The sequence below is a fragment of the Agelaius phoeniceus genome, chromosome Z, assembly GCF_051311805.1.
Source record: "Agelaius phoeniceus isolate bAgePho1 chromosome Z, bAgePho1.hap1, whole genome shotgun sequence".
In the NCBI taxonomy this organism is placed as follows: domain Eukaryota; kingdom Metazoa; phylum Chordata; class Aves; order Passeriformes; family Icteridae; genus Agelaius; species Agelaius phoeniceus.
The window spans coordinates 605,213-627,713 of NC_135303.1; the positions used below are offsets into that span (position 1 = coordinate 605,213).

The window sequence follows — 22,501 nt, forward strand, 5'->3', positions numbered from 1 at the left end:
AATGGGGTTCATTCCTCAGCGTGCCAGCAGCCAGCAGTGGCACCCTGGAGAGAGAGACCCCCATCGGGGCTGGGCAGGCCTGGCTGCCCCCGGGCTGCTCCAGCACAGCCCTGCCCTCTCCCTGCCATCGCTGCCGTCGCTCACACACACACAGAGCCGGGGCTGCCCCAGCCCTGCCCCTGTGCCAGCGGTGCCCAGGTGCCCGCAGGCTGGGTGAGCCCTGTGTGACCTGCAGGGCTGAGTCTGGGACTGCCCTGAGCAGGGGCAGCTGCAGCACCTGGGGGCCCTGAGCCTTTACACCAGGCTGCCAGGCATGCAGGGGCCACACCAACATCCTGATTGCACAGAGAACCACAGAATTAATCAATTGCAAAATCCCTCCCAGCCCATGGAGTCCCAGCTGGGCCCCATCCCCACCCTGTCCCCAGCCCAGGGCTCTGAGTGCCACCTCCAGGGGACACCTGCAGGGCTGGGCACTCCAAACCCCCCGGGCAGTGCCAAGGCAGTTCCTGAGCCCCCTTTCCATGGGGAAATTCCTGCTGTGCCCACCCTGAGCCTGCCCTGGCCCAGCCGAGCACCGCGTCCTCCCGATCTGACTCCAGCGTTCGGAGCCCCTCGTGTCCGTGTTCCGGCTGCCTGTCCCCGCCTCAGGCCTGTGCTGCCGCTGAGGCTGCAAAGGACACAGCGCCACACCAGCCCTGCTCGGGATCCTTCGGACACACGCCCCACCGAGTCCCGGCCCGGCCCCGCCCGGAGCCGCGGCGGCGGGACCCAGCCCCCGGCGGGGCGGGGCCGGGCCGGGCCGGGCCATGGCGAGCGGGGCGCGGGGTGAGCGCCGCGGCCGGGCCGGGGCTGTCAGGGCCGGGCTGGGGCCGGGCCGGGGCTGTCAGGGCTGGGGCCGGGGCTGTGAGGGCCGGGGCTGTCAGGGCTGGGGCCGGGGCTGTGAGGGCCGGGGCTGGGCCGGGGCTGTCTCAGGGCCGGGGCTGGGACTGGGCCAGGGCTGTCAGGGCCGGGCTGGGCCGAGGCCGGGGCCGGGGCTGGGCCGGGGCTGTCTCAGGGCCGGGGCTGGGCTGGGGCTGGGCCGGGGCCAGGCCGGAGCTGTCAGGCCTGGGCTGGGGCCGGGCCGGAGCTGTCAGGGCTGGGCTGGGCCGGGCCGGGGCTGTCGGGGCTGGGCTGGGGCCGGGGCTGCCGGGGCTTTCTCAGGGCCGGGGCCGGGCCCGGGGCTGTCTCGGGGCTGTGTGGGGCCGCGCTGAGTGAGGGCTGCCCGCCGTGTCCCCGCCGTGTCCCCGCAGGCGCCTGGAGCGAGTGGCCCGTGGATCACTTCCTGCGCACCGGGCACATCGCGGCCAGGGACGGGGCCGCCGTGCGCTGGTTCCACGCCGCCAACAGCCGGGCCCGGGCCGCCGAGGCCGCGCGCAGTGAGTGAGGCACAGGCCTCTTCCTCCTCCTCCTCCTCCCCTTCCTCCTCCTCCTCCCCTTCCTCCTCCTCCTCTTCCCCTCTCTCCTCCAGGATCCCCACGGCTGTGAAATCCCTCCAGGGCTGGGCACTCCAAACCCCCCTGGGCAGTTCCAGTTCCTGAGCCCCCTTTCCATGGGGAAATTCCTGCTGTGCCCACCACGGCCGAGCCTGAGGCCGTTCCCTCTGCTCCTGTCCCTGTTCCCTGGGCTGAAGTCCCAAATCCCCCCTTTCTCCTCTCAAGGAAAGGTTGTGCAGAGCCAGAAGGGCCCTGGTGCACCAGCCTGGGTGGCAGTGAATTGTGTGTAAATTTATGTGAATATTTGCCAAACACATATTTGCATAAATGTATATATGATATCCTTTATCCTGAATACCATCAGTAGCTCTTTTCTTTGTATTTCAGCCATCACTGTATGTTTAGGGCCCTCTGCAAAGCTGGTAGCACTGCCCAGATTCATTACATAAAGCTGTTTTCAAGAGCCTGAGCTCTCCTGAGACTCCTCTTTGCCTGTCGTGTGTGTAAGCTAACATTTTCCTTGTCGGTTCTGGCAATGAGTCAAGGGGAATGCTCATTCTCTGCCAGTATTAAATCCTGCACTCATCTTTCCTCTCTCAGGAACCCTAGTTACAGAGGAAAAGATGTGAAATTTAACACCAGTGGATTCACATGTTGGATGTCCATTTATCTGTTCTCGTGAAGAAAAAAAACCCACGTTGTTGCTTGGCCAAATGCCCCCTCAAACATCAATTTTCACTTGGTTGAAGGCTTGCAAAGAGTTTAGAGGCTGGGAGCCCCCCAGAATGGCATCTCTTGTGTCCCAGAGAGCAGCTCCCGTTGGAGTGAGGCTGCAGGGCTGCTGTGGACAGACTTGCTGGGTCGTTGTTGCCCTGAAGCCCCGCAAGCTGAGCTGTGATTTCTCACCCCCAGGCGATGTGCACATGGTGGAGGTGGACGTTGTCCTCCGGGGAGGGGACAGGGAGCCCATCCTGGCTCATCCCCCGGACACTGACAGCGACATCACCCTGCAGGAGTGGCTGGCACAGATGGGCAGCACCAACAAAGGCATCAAGCTCGACTTTAAGAGGTATCTCAACCAAGGGATTGTTGTGTTGTTTGCATTCTTACCTGTTACAGTTGTGCAGCTCATTGTCAACCAAACTCCTCCTTATTGTGCAGTTTAGCATTCAGAAGCTTAATCCATGTGGAAACATAGTCCATAATTCTCAAAGCATGGCAAGAACAAAACCTCTAAAAGAGTTTTGAGCTACAAGTAGTGATTTTGGTTTTGCTCAGTGAATTAGGTGCTGTGAGCAGAACTTTCCCATCTGGCAGGTGAAATGCTGGTGCCTCTTTGGAAGGCTCCTTTCTCTGCCCTTACTAAGTAAACATTCAGAGGTTCAGTCACAGTTTGAGCCATTAGCTGTTTCATTTCTTGAAGGGCAAACATGCCTGAAAGCCCCATGAGATTGCCTTGGAAGAGTTTGAAATGAACTTCCAGGCATGAACCCCTTCAGCTCCTGACTCTTGCTTTGTCTCAGTGTCCGTGTGCTCAGTCTGTTTCAGCAGCAAATTACAAAGAGCTTCATCACTGCTTAAGGACTCCATAGAAATGCAGAAACCCCCCACGAGATAGTTGTAAAATGTGATTTATGCCTGTGGTTCTGTGTTACACAGTCACGGTTTTCATGTGAAAGTTCATGAAAGTGAAAAATGTGGGCAGGCTAAATCCTTTTATTGTCACAGGATCTGTGTGTGTCCTTCTGGGCAGAGGAGGGGAAAAGCAGCAGTAGGCATTTGTTTGGGCTTATTTCTTGTGACTTTTGGTGAAGTTTCTCCTCCATTTTAATTATTGTTTAAATGAATTTTAAACTACCTTCCTTTCATTTTTTTTCCACATCGAGCTTACAGCCAAGTGGAGTGATTCAAGAAAACTTTTAAAAGTACATGGCATTATAAAAGAACTATTGTATAAAAACATTTAGAAGTACATCACACAATGCAGATAGAGTCAAATTAGTGGTAATAGAATTTGATGTTCCTTTGCATAATAATTAATTGGATGCCATTGCTGAAGTTTTGGAGATTTATTTCAATGGTGCTTTTAAAATGTACTTTTTTTATATTTCTGCTCTATCAGCCTGATTGACCACATAATTACATTTCCTGCTGGCTTTGGCTACTGAAATTCATGTATTCTGCAAAAGGTCTTCAGTGTCCCAGTTCAGAAATGCCAAAGTCATTTCACATGAAGTCAGCTGTAAGTCTAAGTTTTCTGAATGCTGTGCAACAAAACCAGTGCTCTGGGGTTTGTGGTTTCTTGGGAGTGGATTTTTGTTGTTGTTGTTGTTTTGATTTGGTTTTTGGTTTTTTCTTCTCTCTTTTTTTTTTTTTCCCTTTCTTTCCCTGTGTTGCCATTTTGCTTTGTGCTTTTTTCTCACCTTACGCTTTGCAGTAGGAGGGGAGGGATTCCTCTGGCCCTGACAGTCCCTTGCATATGTGAGGATATCAGCTGTTCTGGCCCCAGACTGTGAGGAATGCTGCAGCCCACACCTTAACACCATCACTGGCTTTTCTCCTACAGAGCCCGAGCTCATCTCAGTGAGTGGAATTCCTGCCTCTGCACAGCCTTCCCAACAGCACAAAAGGCAAAATACACTAAGGGACTCTACAGAGGAAACAAGACAAGCAGCTCAGGGGACTGAACTAACCTAATTCCAAAACTCTGACCATAGTGATTTTAAATTCCTCGATGTTACACAGTGCATTAATTAATGGGCTATGACAGAAGGAAGATTTTTTTTCTTGGTGTTCATTTCTTTTCCCCACTGTTCCCCATCTCCTTTCCTTCCTCAGTGCTTTGAAAGTTTTGGTAGGAAAAATCTAGCTGTGCTTTTTCCTGTGGCTGGACAGGACAGTAGGAATATGTGAGCATAGGTTGTGTTAAATGCTCACAGGGTGTCTGCACTGGTTCCTCAAGTGATGGCAGCTCATATTTAACAATTCAATAATTATCTGTCAGATGATCACTGGACAGGCAGGCTTCTGTGTGCTGCCACACTTAGGAGCTGTGGGACAAACCACAACCAGGCATTAAATGTTCAAGTGGGTGCCTTTTCTCTCTTTTAGTTGCCTTAAATTGGTCTGTGTCGTGCCTTTTATTCCCCTAGTACAGGTGCATCACCTTGCATGCATCTGAAGGTAGCTTTGAGTCTGGATCTGCCTAATGATAAAATCTTTTCCAGTTTGAGTGTGGTTGAGGTGGGGACAGATGGCTTTCACTCTCTGGGCTGGATTTGCAGCAGTTGTGGCTGATGCAGCACAAGTGTTAGAGACTGCAGTGGCTTCCCGTGTTAAAACCCTTCTCAGGCCTGAGATGAAGAGGTGGCAAGGTCAGGGGGTCAAGGTGAGGCCAGGAGGTGCTGGGAGCAGGGGCTGGGAGTTGGGGTTTTACTCCTGCAGGGGCAGTCAGGGGATGGCAGCGGGCGCTGGGTGTGCCCTGCCCGGCGCCGCGGCTGCGGTGACACTGGGGTGACACTGGGGTGACACTGCCATCCTGACCCTGCCCTGTGTCCTGCACAGCCTGGCCGCCGTGGGACCCTCCCTGGAGCTGCTGGGGCAGGCGGGGCAGTCCCTGGACAGACCCGTGTGGCTGAACGGGGACATCCTGCCGGGGCCCTGCGGGAGCTGCGCGCCGCTGGACGCCCGCGCCTTCCTGAGCGCCGTCACCTCCTCCTGCCCCCATGCCACCCTGTCCCTGGGCTGGACCACGGGCTGCCACCGAGGGCAAGGTAAGGGCAGCAGGGCTCCTGTGCTTCCTGTGCTGCAGCTGGCAGCAGCCCCAGGCCATGTCCTTGGCTGGGAACTGCAGTGACTGTGGGGACCCTGTCCTGTGCTGTGGTGTTGGACAGAGCACTGTGCAGCAGTCAGACCAGTGCTGCACTGGCAGCACAGATGGGTGAAAACCACATCTTTTTGTTCCTAAAATAAGCTGGTTTGTGCTTCAGCTCCTTCTCAGCACTTCTGAGGGACAAACTCCTTGGCCTCTGTTTCAGGGAGGGCTGTCCCTGAATCCTGGGAGCACTGATCTGGTGGTTGGATGGCATGAATCCTTAGGAAAAACAGCTCAGCTGAAAATGTGGAACTTTATCTCTGCTTTTTTTGATCACTGAAGTCAAATCGTGGGTCAGCCTTATCCCTCACATTTCATTTCTCTTGGAAAGTTGAATTTTTGGAGTTAGCTTTCCAATTTTCATTAATAGAGGGTCTTTTTCACAGGCTTCCTCTTGCAATTCTCATGAGAAGTAGAGTCCCCTCCAATATTGTCTGGGGCCACTGTGTCAGGATTATACACTACTCCCATTGCTACTTACTCATTAGCAAGATTTAGTATTCTGTTGTATGATATACTGCAGTGTTATTAAAGTGTTCAGTGCTTTCTCCCAGGTATTTTCAGTGCAGGAAAAAATTGCTGGAAAATGCATTAGAAATACTGGGTAACCTGTGAAAACAAATTTCACTTCATCTCCATTCCAAATTCCAGTTTATGGAAATACTAAGTGAGGTTCTACTATAAAACTTAAGAAAACTAGCTCATCTGAGTGATTTCACCTAGAGGTTGCTGCTTGGCCCAGAAAACTTTTTTTAATATTTAGTGTTTTTACTCTTTCTAGTCACTGCATTCCATTTGAGTAATGGAGGAAAAAATTATTAACTGTTGTTATAGGATTTTCATAGCCTGTAGAAACAAAAGAACAGTAAATTTAATTTGAAATAGCTCCAGTCCTTATAAAAACCCCAGGAAAGGCACTTTTAGTCTTTTAGATTGCTTGATTGTAGCAGTTTTAGGCACAGAATGTTTTTGTCCATGTGTGTTAATTTGTGTACATCTTCATTCCTAGGATTAACTCCTATTTTTTCTTAATGTTTTTAATTTTTCTCTAATTTCTCTAATTTCTAATTTCTTTAACTCTAATTTTTTCTTAATGTTTTTATTTTTAAAGAGTCCCCAACAAAGTTAAACTAGGCCATATTGAAGTCAGTGGCAGGAGAATTTTTTAGAGAAAGGACAAAGATACATTAAAAATGCCACGTTCTGTAGAGCTGTATGTAAAGTAAGTAAGCGTGTATGTTAAGTATGGGAAATAAAGGTTTTCATAGCAAGTTCATTTCCCATGTTGATAGTGCATTTATTGCATTTTTCCTCTGGGGCATTTGCTGCTCAGAGCCACGCAGCAGTTTCGGGGTGGCACTGTGTGGTTTTCAGGAGCAGGGGATGTGCAGGTTTTGTGTGTCCAAGGGACCCCAGGGGCGCGGGACTGTGTCTGTCCCCAGGATCAGAGAGCTCTGAGTGTCCCCAGGGGCTCTGAGTGAGTGCTCTGTGTGTCCCCAGGGGCTCTCTGTGAGTGCTCTGTGTGTCCCCAGGCTACGAGTGGCCCGTGGTGCAGGAGATGTGGCGGCTGTGCTGCGCGCTGTCCCAGCCGGTGACGTTCGCGGTCAGGGCTGTGCTGGTGCCCGGCTCCCTCCAGCAGCTGCAGTGGCTGCTGCAGCAATGCCACAGGTCAGTGCTGCTCCCTGTGCACCCCTCAGCCCCTGGGCCCTGGCCCGTCCCCAGCAGCCCTGTGTCACACTCAGCCCGGAGGCATTGGAAATGCGGAAATTCTTCTTCTCCCAGCGCTTCATTTCCCACAGGCCTCCAAGCGTTGGAGTCCTCAGACAGAAGTGGTCACTATTAATTTCTCTGAAGTAGTTAAATTCCAGAAGCTTATTTTTCATTACCTACTATGAGGACTTTTAAATGGTGCATAGCTGTGGAACCCGGCTGTGCTGCAAACATTTCCTGAGATGAATATAGTTAAATAGACTAAATAGTTTGATGTAGCAATTGGGAATTCATCCAATCCAAAGACTTTGTATTGGGTTCGCTATTTATATTTTTTGTAGCATTTTTGAGAAATGTCAAAGATGATTTCTAAATTGGAAGTCAGGTGTTTCCCTCCATGCTAATTAATTTTACTGAGGCACTTGAAATGTATTCAGTGGTTTTCATACAGGAACTTACATTTTTCTTTCAAAATCATTCTTACCAACCCTTAAGCATTTAATTATAAAAATTATTCACATGTAATAGAATGAGAATAAAAACAGCTTCCCACATATTGCCATTTACTCATCTTTTTCAACTGCTGTGCCTACCCAGAGTTTAATAAAACTGTTCCAACCAAGGTCAAAGCTCAAGACAGAAAACTTAAGGGCATCTCTGAAAAATTTCTAATTATTCAGAAAAACAGGGTGAACAAATTAAATGCTGATATTCTTTTTTATGATGAACACTCAAGACAGAAATTGTTAAATTCATGGGAAATTGATTTTAAAATGTTATTGCACTAAGAATGTATCTTCTGAATTTTGTCAGTCTCAAATATCAATGGAAACAAACATTCCAACTGAAGTACTGGGATTTTTCTCTTTTACCTCCTCATAAAAGTCAGGGGGGTTCTTCAGTGGCATGATTAGAAGAGAGACAGAAATTCCTGAGCCAGTTTTGCTCCCATGCAACTGAATGTTCATTTATCCATTTTTAAAATTAATACAGTTCTATTAAACAAAAGGGAAAAACGAAGTATATGTCATGTGGAGGATGTGGAAATAATGCTTTAGCTGAATAATGCTTTGGGGGATTTCAGTGCTTTTTGAGAAGTTGTGTGCAGTTAATGAGAATTGGATTAGGTGGCATCTCTAGACATTGCTGATGTGACAAAGCACAACAATCACCTGTGTCTGGGATTGCATCATATTTCCTGTTTTGAGGCTCAGCTTATGACTATTGATTAATTTATCAAACCTTAAATGCTCAGTCTGGCAAATTTTGTTGCTGGATATTTACCTGAGCTTTTTTATTTAAATCCCTCTAAGGTTTGGCAGAACAATCACAGATAAATTGGGGGTGCAGTTGTTTGTATTTAATTACATTTCTAAAGTTATGATGCTGTAATCCTGAGTATTTTTAGGAGTCTGTTTTAGTGCAATGTCTTTCTGGTTTACATGCTTTATCTTAACATACTCTTTTTCTCTTTGTTTTGTTTGTTTTCTCCCTGTTTCTGGACATAGGTACAGCCTCACTGTTTGGACAGGAAAGGAGGATGTGTATTCTGTAGAAGACTTGCTTCTCATCCGAGAAAATTTTGATAAAAGTAGGGTTTATTATGACATTTTTGAGCCACAAAATTCTGAATTCAAAAAAGCCATTGGAATAGAATAGTAGATGCAAAGCAGGCAATGCCTGACCCTATAGTCCTTTAAACTGTAAACCCCTTCAAATGTGAGGATATTTTATTCAAAGAAATGCAATTTCCTTGCCAGAAGGGCCGTGTTGAGCACGCCTGTGGTTACTGGGGGAGTTTTGGTTTGGCACTGTGCAGAAACAGAAATGCAGTGCCGTCCCCATTGGCCCTGCTTGTGGTGTGGGACCCTGGTGCCACACTCGAGGAGGGGAGGATGGCACTGCCAGCTGCTCTGCCCGTGGTCACCGTGCCCGTGGTCACCGTGCCCAGGCAGTGCCAGGGCAGTGCCATGGCCAGCGAGCAGCCCTGGCTGGTGCTGAGCTGGGCTGGGTGTGGGCAGCAGGGACAGCGCTGTGCCCACCCCTGGGCTGTCCCCATCAGGGCTGTCCCTGCTCTGGGCTCTCCCCATCAGGGCTGTCCCTGCTCTGGGCTGTCCCCATCAGGGCTGCAGGGACATTCCCCATGGCTCTCAGGCTCTCAGGTGGGTGATGGTGGCTCAGCTCTCACTGGGCCCGTGCCGCCCTGCAGCTCTCAGAATTCTCCACAGTGGAAATTTCCCAGATAAAAGCTAAACCCCTGCTAGCCACCTGCAGGAAGAGCCTGACCTGGTTCATTAAAGCCATTTATTGCCTCTTTTGCTGCTGCAATTCCCCAAAATTCACACGGACTGAGACACCGACCCTGGGGGATTGGCTTCTGCCAAACACCACAAACGATAGCAGAAGAACCAAAGGCTTCTGCCACAATCACAGAGGACATCTGAGCCTCTGAGTAACAGCTAATGCTCTGAGAGGCATCACTTCGTCAACTTCTTGTCCTCCTTTCCCATTCCTCTCACATGGTTCCTGTAGGAATTTCATTAACTCATCTGTTAACCTAACAGATACTGTACACAGCACTTTACAGGCTGTTAGTACTAAAGTAAACTACAGTAATTTTTGGCTCTTACATGGCATTGGTACAGCTGTGATAAAACAGTTAGTTACATTTCTTAATCCTACATTTTGAATTATCGTGATCTCACACTAAAATTCAAGACTCCCTTATGTAATCTACAACTCCTTTGGGAGATTTATCTAATAGTTGTTCTCTCTTATTGAGGGGTAGGGCTTTCTTCATTTTGGTCATCTACTAAGGTGTGCTTGGCCAAAAATTAGGAAAAGATTGTTCCACATAAGGAAGAAAACTACCTGATTATACTTGGGATAACTAAGCAGAGTACTTAATTTAATTTAATCACCCATAAAATGAGTGGCAGTAACCACCAAAGGGTAAGTCTTGGCTGTCTGATTTCTACAGTGAGTTTGGAGAAGCAATTCATTCTTCAGTTGTGGTTTTTTGCAGGCAGTTGCATTCACTGATTTGCAGGATTTCATCTCTCAATGGTAGGCCTCTCTGGGACCACAGGCACACATTTTTCTGCTGTTTATAAATCCTCCCACTGACCAGTTCCCACCTGAAGTACTGGGATTTGTTAAAACTCATTAAACTATTAAGTAAAAAACATCAACAACTGCCAGAAGTATTTTTAAGGAAGAAGTATATATCTGAGCAATATCTGTGGATGTCAGTAAACAGGATAATCAGATAAAATTAAAGAAGACATCATCTGGATTACCAGGAAATGGCTAAGTGGTGAATATGATTATTCTGTATGGATTATTCTATATATATGAATTTCTGTAAGTAATTTTACCTATGTATCTTTGCTAGTCCTCTGTGAAGTTGTTTTTGTCAGTCTAGTCTGACTTGCACATGAATAAATTCATCTGATTTTGTTTCTCTGTGTTTATTCAAATGCTCTCCTAAAATAAAATGTGTTGCTGTGGGCCTGGCAGGGAGACATTGATGTGGCTTTAACATACATGTACAGGTCAGGTTTATTTTTAAGAACCAAGACGTTTTTGAGAGAAGGCAGGCTGTAACTCACTCTGCCTGCAAAACTCGCATGAAAATGTTCAAAGTCGCTGACGCTTTCGGGGAAAAAATACAGGAATTCACTGCAGTTCCCCAGCGTGCCTCTGTGTCTGAGTTTCAGGAACGTGAGAACAAATAGCCTCGTGTATATTTCTAGAAAATCTCTCTGATGTTCAGCATAAGATCCCAGCATCATTTTTAACTAGCTGGCCACAATTTTTGGGACAAAACCCCTGGATTAACAGGAGCTCTGCAGCTGCCTGCGTCATCAGTCCAGGAGATGCCTGGCTCAGGTAACAGTGCTGCTGAAAAACAGGAATTTTGCATATTTAGATGTAGACATATATATGTGTGTGTATTTATCTCAATGTTGGGGAGCTTTTTCACAAAACAGGCCAACAGGTATACAGGAGTAAAAGACCCATTGTCTTTCCAAGAGGGTTGACAGCTGGGTGTTTTATGGGAATATTTAGTGATGACAACTGGAGTTTTATCCCTTTGATTCTGAAACCTCCCCCTGAGCTTCCTTAAGGTGTTTTGTTATGAAACCTGATTTCTTCAAAGTTAGTGCAGTGCCAGTATTACTTTACAGTGAAAATGTAAGAATATTGATAAACCCCTTGCTTTAGTTGGGAAAGTAGCTAGTTGTGCTGTGTATGGCATGCAGAGAGATAAAAGTCTTACATGGGATTGATGAGGAGAAGAAAGGAAATTTAGTGCCTACTTAGTTTACTGTTTTTCTTGTATAGCTGCATCAAATTATGGCAATATTCTTTTAGAAGTGCTGTGCAGTTGTAAAAGACAAAGATCACAACAAAGCAATTACTCCTTAAAAGCGAAACCAAATTAAATGTGCAGGGAAAGATATTTTGAAGCCTATACTTTGAACATGGCACCTTAAATACAACCTTGAAAACTGCTAGTTTATGACATTTTTGTGTAGTGACTTGCTGCTCTTAAATCCCTTAAACCAAAATAATGGGAGTTGTTATGTAATCACTGCTTTTTGTGAAGCCTCCACTATTTGTTTTGAAGTTCCTTTCACTGTGCGGTCTCTCAGCGTTCTGCAGGGAACACGAAGGGAGAGTCGCGGATTGTTTCCCACCTTTCCGCAGCCGGCAGGTGGCTTTGCAGTCCTGCCTGCCCTGGCCGTGTGCGGCTGCCGCTCAGGGCGGTGTCACCGCCGCGCCTCGGGGGGGCCCTGGCACCGTGGGGCCGCAGCGCTGCTCCCCCCGAGCCGCGGTGCAGCCAAGGACACCGAAAAGGCTTGTTTTTCACCCAGGATTTAACACCAGCACTCGGGTCAGGCTGACCGCGCTCTGCTGAAAAGAACATCGCCGTGCCTGGGAAATGTCATGGAGTCAGGCTTCAAAGACAACACAAGTGCATCTCTGCTCCACAAGTGGAGCCGCAGGAAGCTTCCGGCAGGTGGAGAGAGCCTCTCTCGCACCATACTCTGGACAAATTTAGCTGTATTGGATTAAATCGAAGTAACTGTTCCCATTTTCTTGTACAGAGGCAGCCTGAGAAACACTTGTGAGTGAGTACCTTTTGCAATGACTCATCATTTCCTGAGTAGTGAATAAAAGCATGTGCTTATTTCCATGTTCCCTCAGACGGGGAAAATAACTTTTATTTATTCAGCATAACAACAGCAAGAGAACAAAGCTTTTTCCTTTGAAGGTCACTTGTAACAGTAACACAAACAATAATACTAACACTTCACACCACTTTACATCACAATCACACAATACTGATAACACTAGCACAAAACTTCCCTTTTCAAGACACTTGCCACTTCCCTCCACTGTCTGAGCATTTAACAGAAAAATTATGGTTTCATTTAAGGAGCCATGGTCCCAGATACATAATTAATTTTAAAATCAAAACAGCATAAATTGGGGTTTATACCCTCAGCAAAGATACCAGTTAGAACACCTGGTGATAGTCAATTTTTTCTAAGAAGGAATTTTTATTTTTTAAAGATCTATTTTCCCCTTCAAATATTTAACTTGACTATGAGATGAATGGTTGAGAACTTGCCATTTCCTTTTGTATTATCATAAAAACATTAGGAAACTTTAATCTGTGTAGGGACTAATTTGTACTCAGTTAATACTGACATATGTTGTTCCACATAATTTCTGTATCTTAAAAATATGGCCACATAATCCTTTTTTGTACCTGGAGTACAGAGGGCCTGAAGGAAAAGGCAGAACCTGAATGGGAACAAATACTCCCAAAAGTTATTTACAGAGAGTATATGTTGGCAATCCCCATGGTTTAATGTTTAGAATCCCCATTAAATTGTTTTATGGTGATGATGATCCCCATTAAATATTTGAATGTTGGTGATCCCCTTCAAATTGTTTCATGTCCCCAATAATCTTTAAATCGGCTTCTGTTTAAGATCCCCGTACCACTGTTTTATGGTTAAGATCCCCGTTACATTGTCTCCTACTAAGTGCAAAGCTAAATAACATTACAGGCTTTTTTTAGGCAATGCCAGATTTCGTGAACTTTGACTGAAGCTGCAACATACCCACTGAGCATTTTCAATAAATAAATACCTAATTTCAGTATACTGAAATTCACATTACACAGACACAATTTCAATACAACTAATGTCTGTAAATTACAACAAAACAGAACACATTCACTTTTTCTCAAAATTTAGAGGATGAGATCTAAATGCAATACCAGAATTCCAACATCTATGGGATGCACACAAAGACAAGGGAGATACTCAGAATCACAAGACACTAAAGGAAAGAAAGATTTTTAGATAGAGATACCCAAAAATACACAGTAGCTCAGAGGCTGCAGAGGACTGCTTTCCCCTGGTGGGGAATTCAGGCCACTGTTTCAAATTAGCAGAATGTGGGTTTCCATCTCCCAGGTGAGTTTCATAATTAGACTCACAGGATCACAGAGTGATTTGGGTTGGAAACCATCTGAAATAAAAGCCCATCTCACGCCAAGGCCCCTGCCACGGCAGGGACACCTTCCAGTAGACCAGGTGGCTCCAAGCCACTGGCACATCCCAGGGATGGGGCAGCCACAGCTTCTCTGGGGAAGCTGTGCCAGGGCCTCACCCTCCCTGGAGCTGTTGGGTGATCTGTTTTGGGTCTGTCTGAGCGGGAGGGCAGAGTGCTCTCTCCCTCCCCTGCTCCCCAGTGTGTGTCTGTGTGTCTGTGTCTGTGTGTCTGTGTGTGTCTCTGTGTGTGTGTGTGTGTGTGTGTCTGTGTGTGTGTCTGTGTGTGTGTCTGTGTGTGTGTGTGTGTGTGTGCAGTGCCCCTGCTCGTGCAGACGCTCCGGGTGTGTCCCGGTGTCCGTACCCGGTGAGGAGCGCTGTCACAGGGGCACATTGACCCAGCCCGCCGGCCAGGTCTCCTTTTGGGGGCTCTAGAACTGCAGGAGGCTACAGAGCCTGTTCCAGGCGCAGGCTCTGCCCCCCGCACCCTCGCTTCCCCCAAATAAAAGCGCTTTTCCTCGCTTTCCTGAATAAAAGAAATCGCTCTGGAGCGGATTCCAGAGGCTGCGGCTGCAGCAGCCGCGGTGCCCGGGACGGCCTGAGCGGGGCTGCCGTGTGGCACACCCCGGGCAGGTGGGTCACTCGCCCTGCCGGCTCCCGGCAGCGCTGCGGAGCTGCGGGGCCGCCACCGCCGGCGCCCGGGCCAGCCGGGCTCGGGGGCGCGCTGCCAGCCCGCAGCCGGGGCTCGGCGGGCAGCACTGCCCTGCGACACCAGTGTCACCGGCTGTGACGTTCTGCGGGGCTGCTGCGGCCAGGAGACACGGCCGGCGTGCGCCTGCTGCCGCCCGCCCCGCCGCACGCCGCTGCCTCGGGGTTTCTATGCGTGTATATACAAGCTGGACACGGGCAGTCTGGGCTCCGGCATCACAGTCAAACGCTTCGGGGTCCCAGACTCCGTGTGCAGCACCTCTCTGGGTGCTGCAAGGGCGTGCGTTTGGGGAAAGCCTGGAGGGGTAGTATTTACAATCTACAATGAGAACTGCAACACCTAAGGACTGCTGTGGGTTGTCTGTCACAGGCAAGTTGAAAACTTTACAAAACCAGCAAAACAAATACTGCTTAGATTGCAGAGGACAGCCTCATCAGATGTCTTTTCATTTACTTTCTGGGCTGTACCACTAATCCTGAGGCAGACATTACTTTACATGACAGACCTGCTCTATTTTGTGATACATACTATTACAATCAAGGACTGCGGTGAATATATTTACATAAATATCCCCTTTACTCTTCTGTTAAAGATTCAGTGACTGCTGAATCTGGTTACACAGTGATTTGCTCGTAGGGCCTCCTCCGCATCAGATTCGTCTCTTTGGGCCCCTTAGGGAAAGCAGATCCTGGGGGTGCTAGGTGAGTTTGTCCATAAGAAACCATTCCAGACACTGTGTTTATGACAGTCAGCTCTGGAACTGGGGGGCGGGGGCTCACATTCAGGGGAGGCAGTAAAGCTGGCCTCGTCTGATCCAGCACTGAGGCTCCTGAGGCCTCTCCCTCTAGAGGAGTCTGACTTCTGCCTCTTGGAGAAACAGGAGACATCTCCAGACCTCTTCTTGGACTTCGCAACAAAGTCTGGTATGTAGGAAGAATCTCTCTATTTCCTTTTGGTGACTTACTACCCTTGGTATCAGCAGCAGGGATTAGACTGTTGGTTAACGGAGAACCGGAGATGTTGTAATTTGATTCTCCACTTCCTTTCTTGATAATATTGCCGAGGTCTGAAAGTAAGCTGATTTGTCCCAAACTGGCATCCATGCCCATGGGAATCTCACTGGGGTTGTGTTTCTCTTCGACAAAAGGAGGCTGATAGTTGACTGCATCACGCAGTGCTTTCCTTGACAGGGTTTGATCAGAGGTTCTCAGTGCCTGGGCAGTGTCCTTCCTGTCTCTACTTTCATGACTGACACTCTTGCACAAGTCAAGGTCATCGATTTTACAGCAGAGCTCTTCCATGGGACTGATACTCTGGAGTTCTTGTGGAGAAGCAAGTTTCCTGTGGTGGAACACTGCTGGACAGCACTGTAGCCACGGATCACACGGCAGGACCTGTGTCAGCTTGAACCGTGCTGGTGTGGAGCTGGATTTGGTCATCAGTGGCACTCTTTCAGAGGAGTTGTCCCCCTGCTGCCCGCCATACAGCTCTTTATAGCTGAATGGGTCTTCTGGACCCTCGTCTGGTTCTATCTCTGACGGGGAGATGCACTCAGCTGGGGAAGCGCATTCCTCGAGGTTTGGAGGAGGCACGTTCAGGTACTGCTTTGTCTTCTGCCTGCCCGAGGCGGACTTGCCGGTGGTGATGATGATGACCTCTTTCCCTCGCGCCTTGCAGGCCTTCAGCAGCAGCTCCAGGGTGTCTCTGTCGGCAGCGTTGATGGCGTACACCAGCGCGGAGCAGTTGGAGTGGTCGGGCAGGCTGGGGTCAGCGCCGCTCATCAGCAGCAGCGACACCACCTCGGGGCCCGCCTTCTCCAGGCAGGCGTGCATCAGGGCCGTCTTGCCCGACTTGTCCTGGATGTTGGGGTCGGCCTTGTTGTCCAGCAGGTATTTGACCATCCTGGCCTTGCTGGCGCTCTGCACGTCGGCGTGCTGGGTCATGCAGGCCACCATGAGCGGGGTCTCGCCGCGGCTGTTGCTCTCGTTGACGTAGGCGCCGCCGTCGATCAGCAGGCGCGTCAGCCGCAGCCGCCGCTGGTACACGGCCTTGATCAGCGAGTAGCCCTCGGGCGGCATGTCCCCCGCCTCCATGGCCCTGCTCTGCCCTCGGCACCTGCCCTGGCCTCACAGCCTCACTGGCCTGCCTCAGAAAGCACACGCGTCCCCGGGGCACGGAGAAGGAAATGGGGAGAAAATAACAGAGGGTTTAACTGCGCTAATTGCTCCTGGAAACGCCCTCGTATTTTGTGAAAAAACTATGAGGGGAAGAAAAGAACAAAGGTTTTCCCACCCCTTAGACTTACAACAAATGTGTTGAAAACTTTAAAATAACCCTTCAATATAATTATAATTTTTATATAAGATTAAAGCATGACTGTCACCTTCTTACTTTTTGACTGTCCTTTAGACAGTCCTCTGCCTGAGTAGAGAGTATCAGCTCCACAACAAAAGAAACATTTGACAACATCAAAGAGAATGAGGAGGTTTCACACAAAAAATTAAGAGCTTAAATTACATTAAGCATACATAACATTCATAACAATATACATTTGTAAATAACAATACACAGTCATATAAGAAAGTATACCTGCAGACATGCAACTGAAACTTCTTTGTCTTGTATGTGCTTGCTTACCTGTGTGTAGGGAAAACCTTTAGAGAGAAAAAAAAAATCAGTCCTTAATAACTGGCAGAGCAATATTACTCCAATACAAGATTAGATATGCATTAAATTATTACATTCATTTATTTAAAATGCCTTTCCAGAGAAATAAAAATGTTAAACTGGTTTAACTGTAAAGGCAATTAATCATTTTTATTCATCACTGAAAACACTAGTAATGGTGATTTACTGAAAAGCAGTAATTTAATTCTGTTTTACTGTGAATACGAAAATCGAAGGATGATCTCAAGATACTTTGTTCAAAAGTCCAACAAGCAAAAAAAATGAGAGTCAGATTTACTCCCTGGAAATCTGGGGAGGAAATTTGACTTTGACTAGTGGCTTGTTTTTTTCACCCCTCTATCTTGATAAAACATTTTTAAAAGGTAATTGCATCAAAATTACTTTAGGGATTCACTCCATTATAATAAAAGTACAGGACTCAGTACTGTCTATTTCAGCTTTCATTGAAGTGCAAATCATTATTATGATTTTCATGTGTACTTTTGACAAGTAATGTATTCATGATTATTGTAAAGTCTTTTATAAATGTATCCACTCAATTTGTGCATGTAGATTTCCAGAAGGAAACTGCAGAGAAATACCTGGTAGATAACACACATGTTGGAATTCTGGCTGTGTTCTCCCCTGGAAGTTTTGACCTACCTGGAAGTTGTTGGTGATTTTACATTTCTTTCCTATTTATCTAAAGCTCCTATGATACTTAACTTTACTTAAGGGACAGCATATAGCTTTTATCACATAAGTCTTTCCATCTGTAGAAACCCCTTTTATGGCCAAAAGAACATTAAATATTAAACAGGCATGGGCAGAGAATGCTACCTGAAGTGGTGCAGCAGGTCAGGGCTGAAGGTGAGACTGCTTCTGATGCATCTCCTCGAACCCCTCCTGTTGCTGAAATTTGCTGTTTCTGCCGACTTCAGCAGGTCTGAGGCAGGGAAGGCTGACATAAGACAATAGCTGGAGTTGGAAAGTTAGGACTATATGGGGTAGGCAGGTATGAGCCTGCCTGGAGAAAGCCTGAGATGTTTCTGTGCAGGGAAAAGTGAAGACAAGATTCATGAAATGGGGAAGAGAAACACACAAATTCTTCAGAATCACATACTCTACCATCAAAAGAAAGTTTTATAGGTTCACAACTGGAACAACACTCCCGAGGGCTGGATGACAGCCACAGCTTCATCTGTTAGTCATATTGCACCTGGACTGGCTACAAACTGCTCCAAAACCCCCACAGCTGGCTTTTTTGAAGTGAAAGACCACTGGCAAAGCAGATTCCCTAAAACAGTAATTTATTGGAAAATTCATCACAGATCGGTGCTGAACAGATTGGGACTATACAGCACTCCTAAATTTAATAAACTGCCATGTCAGAGGCACTCCATGAGTTTCTGAGCTATCGGGACTGACACAGGTGCTTCTCACCTGTGGAGGTAAACTTTGAAAGCAGCTTCAAGCTTTAAAGCAGTTTGAGGAATGAGGAACTTAGGGAACTCAGTGTGTGACACTGAATCATGGGCTGGTCTGTCAAATCACCCACAAATTCCTCTTATTCTTGTGCAAATAATATTTCTGCACTGTGCTGTTTAGAAAGGGCTTAGCTTTGTTTTCAAACAGCAATATTGTCCTGGAAAGTACTCTGAGACAAAATAGCACCAGGCACCTCATAGTATGAAAACCCGGTTCTGAATCTAATAGTCTAATCACAGCACTGAGGGGAAAAGAGCCCATCGACGTTATAACAAAAAACAAATGAAGTCAGTGTCATGAATGCCTGATAGGAATGAAGGACTCCTTGCAAACTATTCCTCACCTGTTTAATGTGAGAGCCAGATTTCCTGCCCTCCGAGCCTCAGCACCCTCACTGTTAAACAAGCTCTCACAGTTGTGTTTAGAGAGTCTAGAATCATTCCAGGGAAATTGTCATTGATTCTCATCTCGGAAAAAAGCTTTCACACTCAAAGAGCATGAGCACTTCGGTATTTTTATGATTCTTCATATACATATTAAACCTGGCAAATTCAGTCAGGGTAGCAAAAACTTGTTTTGCTACTTTAAATTTACCACGTACGAGTTACTTTTGACTTAAAAAAATTCCCATTCCAACGCTGCCAAAACTGCTCCGCCACCACCACCCCAAAGTTTCCACCACAACTCGCAACCTGACGGCTCTAAAGCGCTCCCTGAGCGGAGCCGGGAAAGAGCAGGGACCGCAAACTTCTCGGTAGCGACAAGCACACACAGCAGCAACACGCAGACACCACGAGAAGGAGATGAAGGCTGCGAGAATTAGTTTAAATACTTTACCGCGCTGTCGGCGGCGAGGCGGCAGCGCCGTTCCATGCGCGCTCGGCTCCGCTGCGGGCGGACGGGACGGAGCCGCCGCTCCTGGCGCTCCTGGCGCTCCAGGCGCTCCTGGCGCTCCCGGCGGCGCCAGCGACACCGGGACACTCAGCAGCGCCGGGACACCGAGCGCCGCCCCCGGCACCGCCCTCGGCGGGGCTGCGCTGCCCCTCCACAGCCGCTGCCCCGCGCAGCCCCCACCCCCGGGCCCACCCCCGCGGGCCCGCCCTGTGCCCCGCGGCTGTTCCCCAGCGCCGGAGCCGGACGCACAGCCCCTCACACCCGGCTGTGCCCCCTCACACCCGGCTGTGCCCCCTCACACCCTCAGCAGCCCACGGCTGCCCACATCTGCTGCCCCTCACACCCCCCACACCCACACCCAAACGCCCCGGACACCCCAGATACCCCTCTCACCCCACACACCCCACACACCCCTCAGACCTCATACACCCCAAACCCCCTCACACCCTTCACTCTCCTCATCCCCCACACAGCCCACACGCCTCTCAGACCTGTCAGACCCCAAAACCCCCTCAGACCCCTCAGACCTGTCAGACCCCACAAACCTCTCAGACCCCTCAGACCTGTCAGACCCCAAAACCCCCACAAACCCCTCAGACCTGTCAGACCCCACAAACCCCTCAGACCTGTCAGACCCCTCAGACCTGTCAGACCTCACAAACCCCTCAGACCTGTCAGACCCCACAAACCCCTCAGACCCCTCAGACCTGTCAGACCCCACAAACCCCTCAGACCTGTCAGACCCCTCAGACCTGTCAGACCTCACAAACCCCTCAGACCCCTCAGACCTGTCAGACCCCACAAACCCCTCAGACCCCACAAACCCCTCAGACCCCTCAGACCTGTCAGACCCCACAAACCCCTCAGACCTGTCAGACCCCTCAGACCTGTCAGACCTCACAAACCCCTCAGACCTGTCAGACCCCACAAACCCCTCAGACCCCTCAGACCTGTCAGACCCCACAAACCCCTCAGACCTGTCAGACCCCACAAACCCCTCACACCCCACAAACCCCTCACACCCCTCAGACTTGTCAGACCCCACACCACCCTGCTCTTGCCCACCCCTCACCCCTCCTGTCACCCCACAGACCCTCACACCTGCACCTCCCTTCTCTCACATCATCCCACAGCTCACAGCCCCACACACCCTGTCACCCCACACCTCCTGACCCCCGGCCCGGTCCCCTGTCTGCCCCCAGCCCGCAGCACCTCCGGGGATCACTCTGGCGTGGGTGGCTGCTCCGGACAGAGGCAGCACCGAAGGGTGCCTGGCTGTGCTTTGTGATCTCCTGTCGGTGCAGCCAATGGAGGAACAACACACCAAACACCCTCCTCACCACCACACTGCTTCCAGCCACCCAGGCAGGATTTAACAGGGCTGAGAGGAAGCTGAGCCCAAGGAGAAGCCTCCCTCAGGTGTGACCAAGTTTGACTTTGAAGTAATTCCTGGTTAGTTTCACAGGCTAAAATCCTGTGAAATTTCAAAGCACAAAGACACTTCTTGGTTTCCAGGCAAGCTTAGGATGCCTCCACAACACAGTCTAGCTGAGGCTGGAAGGGGATCTGTGGAGGTCATCCAGTCCAAGCCTCCTGATCTCCCAGGAACATCCTGCCACCATTTGTTTAATGCCTCCAAGGGCAGAGACTTCACAGCCTTCCTGGGCAGCCTGTGCCAGGGCTCGACAACTCTCACAGGCTTTCCGGGGTTCAGAGCCTTAGCTCTGAGCCCGTTGGGTCTTTCCCTGTCACGCAGCGCTGCTGGGACGATGCAGCTCTATGTGTGTGCATTCTCCTCTGGTCTACAGCAGTGAGACCCCTTCTGGGCATTGTTTCTTCCAGGCTATCCAGGAGCAGCTGCCTGAGCCTCTTTGCTTCTGACAGAGAGCCTGTGGGCATCTTCCGGGACACAGAGCAAGGATGTTCTCTGCAGAAATCCAGGCGGGCCCTGCCCACGCCTTCCTTGCTCATGGCAGGAGGTCTGCAGGTCGCCCAAGCACGGCTGCTCTGGAGCAGCCAGCCTGACCCTTGCCATCCCTGCGCTGCGCTCTGCTCTCCGCAGTTGCTGTGTGCCTCTGGTGGTGCTCACGGCGTGCTCTCCCACGCATCTGTGAGCCACAGGCCCTCCCGATGGCCCCCAAAGGCTCCGGGGGGGGCTTTCCTCGGAGGGCACCTGGCAGGGCGTCCTCGCTGCTCGCACTGTGACTCCCTGCCGGCAGCCCTCACGGCCTCCTCGCCGAGCTGTGTGAGCACACAGCCACCTGCTGCGTGCAGCAGGGCAGGTGAGGGTGAGCTGGCAGCCAAAGGAGCCACCACGGACGGACAACAAGCAGCCCCCAGCTGTACAGCACTGAGCTCGGCATCACAGGGAGAGAAGGTTCCAGGAGCAGTGTGATGGGGATTTGTGCCTTGCTATTTTTTAAAAGTGCACGTCAGGATCAATGAGAAGCCGTCATGACTAAGAGCTGGATAAATGGTATGAATAAGCCACTAAGACAAACAACATTCCAAGGGCAGGTTCCTCAGTTGCTCTTTAGCCTTCTCTTTCAAAAACTAAGTTGGGAGAATGTCCACAGATGTTTTGGGGCTTTTTCCTGCCCGTGGTGAGATTCTAAGTATCATTGTTTTCTTTTCTCCCCTACCTCATCCACATTCTTAATACTCAGTCTTTGCCATGCAGCCTCAGAAAAGCTTGTGTACTGAGCACTCACTTTTGAGGAGTTTACTGCTCTTCACAGTCCTGTTGTTGGGTTAATTCTGTGAGATGGAGAGGCACTGTACATTTGTGTATATACCAGCACTCCTGCTGCTGAAACAGTACCACTTCTGTAGTTCTTGCAGCTCTAAATGTCCCCTTTCTATTTCTCCTTCCATCCTTGCCTGCATTGTGCTGTTGAGCTTGATAGCCAACATGAATCATTGACCAAAAAAACCAAAAAAAAACCCCCGCGTATCAAACCAGCTCTTGGAAGAACACTTTTATGAAGATAATTAGATTTTTTTCTTATAAACATCACCATGGATACTCTTGGTTGGATAGAAAAACAACTACTGGTATCAAGAAGTTCCTGCTAAAAGTGAAGGAGACTGGAAAGCCAGAGCAGGCAACACA

The 22,501-nt window shown here is 49.1% G+C and overlaps 2 protein-coding genes across 4 annotated transcripts; one reads left to right on the plus strand and one right to left on the minus strand.

Annotated features, from left to right (window-relative positions):
• The first annotated feature begins 669 nt into the window (after positions 1-669).
• On the plus strand, positions 670-10,520 carry FAM151B (family with sequence similarity 151 member B). Its single transcript, XM_054652249.2, has 6 exons — positions 670-828; positions 1,293-1,418; positions 2,388-2,544; positions 5,040-5,248; positions 6,882-7,017; positions 8,568-10,520. Exons 1-6 carry the CDS (start codon positions 810-812, stop codon positions 8,716-8,718), a joined length of 798 nt encoding a protein of 265 aa, XP_054508224.2. The 5' UTR covers positions 670-809; the 3' UTR covers positions 8,719-10,520.
• Positions 10,521-12,253: 1,733 nt separating this feature from the next.
• ANKRD34B (ankyrin repeat domain 34B) lies at positions 12,254-19,475 on the minus strand. 3 transcript variants are annotated; one of them, XM_077171115.1, is made up of 4 exons: positions 19,333-19,475; positions 17,848-17,953; positions 16,978-16,994; positions 12,254-16,482 (listed from the first exon to the last, which is right to left on the minus strand). In XM_077171115.1, exon 4 carries the CDS (start codon positions 16,431-16,433, stop codon positions 14,955-14,957), a length of 1,479 nt encoding a protein of 492 aa, XP_077027230.1. In that variant the 5' UTR covers positions 16,434-16,482; positions 16,978-16,994; positions 17,848-17,953; positions 19,333-19,475; the 3' UTR covers positions 12,254-14,954. The 3 variants fall into 3 exon arrangements, with proteins under 3 accessions (XP_077027230.1, XP_077027229.1, XP_077027228.1); XM_077171114.1 differs by having other exon boundaries at positions 17,848-17,968; XM_077171113.1 differs by having other exon boundaries at positions 17,848-18,056.
• Positions 19,476-22,501: the final 3,026 nt, after the last annotated feature.

Coding starts and splice junctions, on each gene's coding strand:
- ANKRD34B (XM_077171115.1), bottom strand. CDS start 16,433: ATGGAGGCGGGGGACATGCCGCCCGAGGGCTACTCGCTGATCAAGGCC.
- FAM151B (XM_054652249.2), top strand. Junction 1,419..2,387: donor GGCCGCCGAGGCCGCGCGCA/GTGAGTGAGGCA, acceptor TCTCACCCCCAG/GCGATGTGCACATGGTGGAG. Junction 7,018..8,567: donor CTGCTGCAGCAATGCCACAG/GTCAGTGCTGCT, acceptor TTCTGGACATAG/GTACAGCCTCACTGTTTGGA.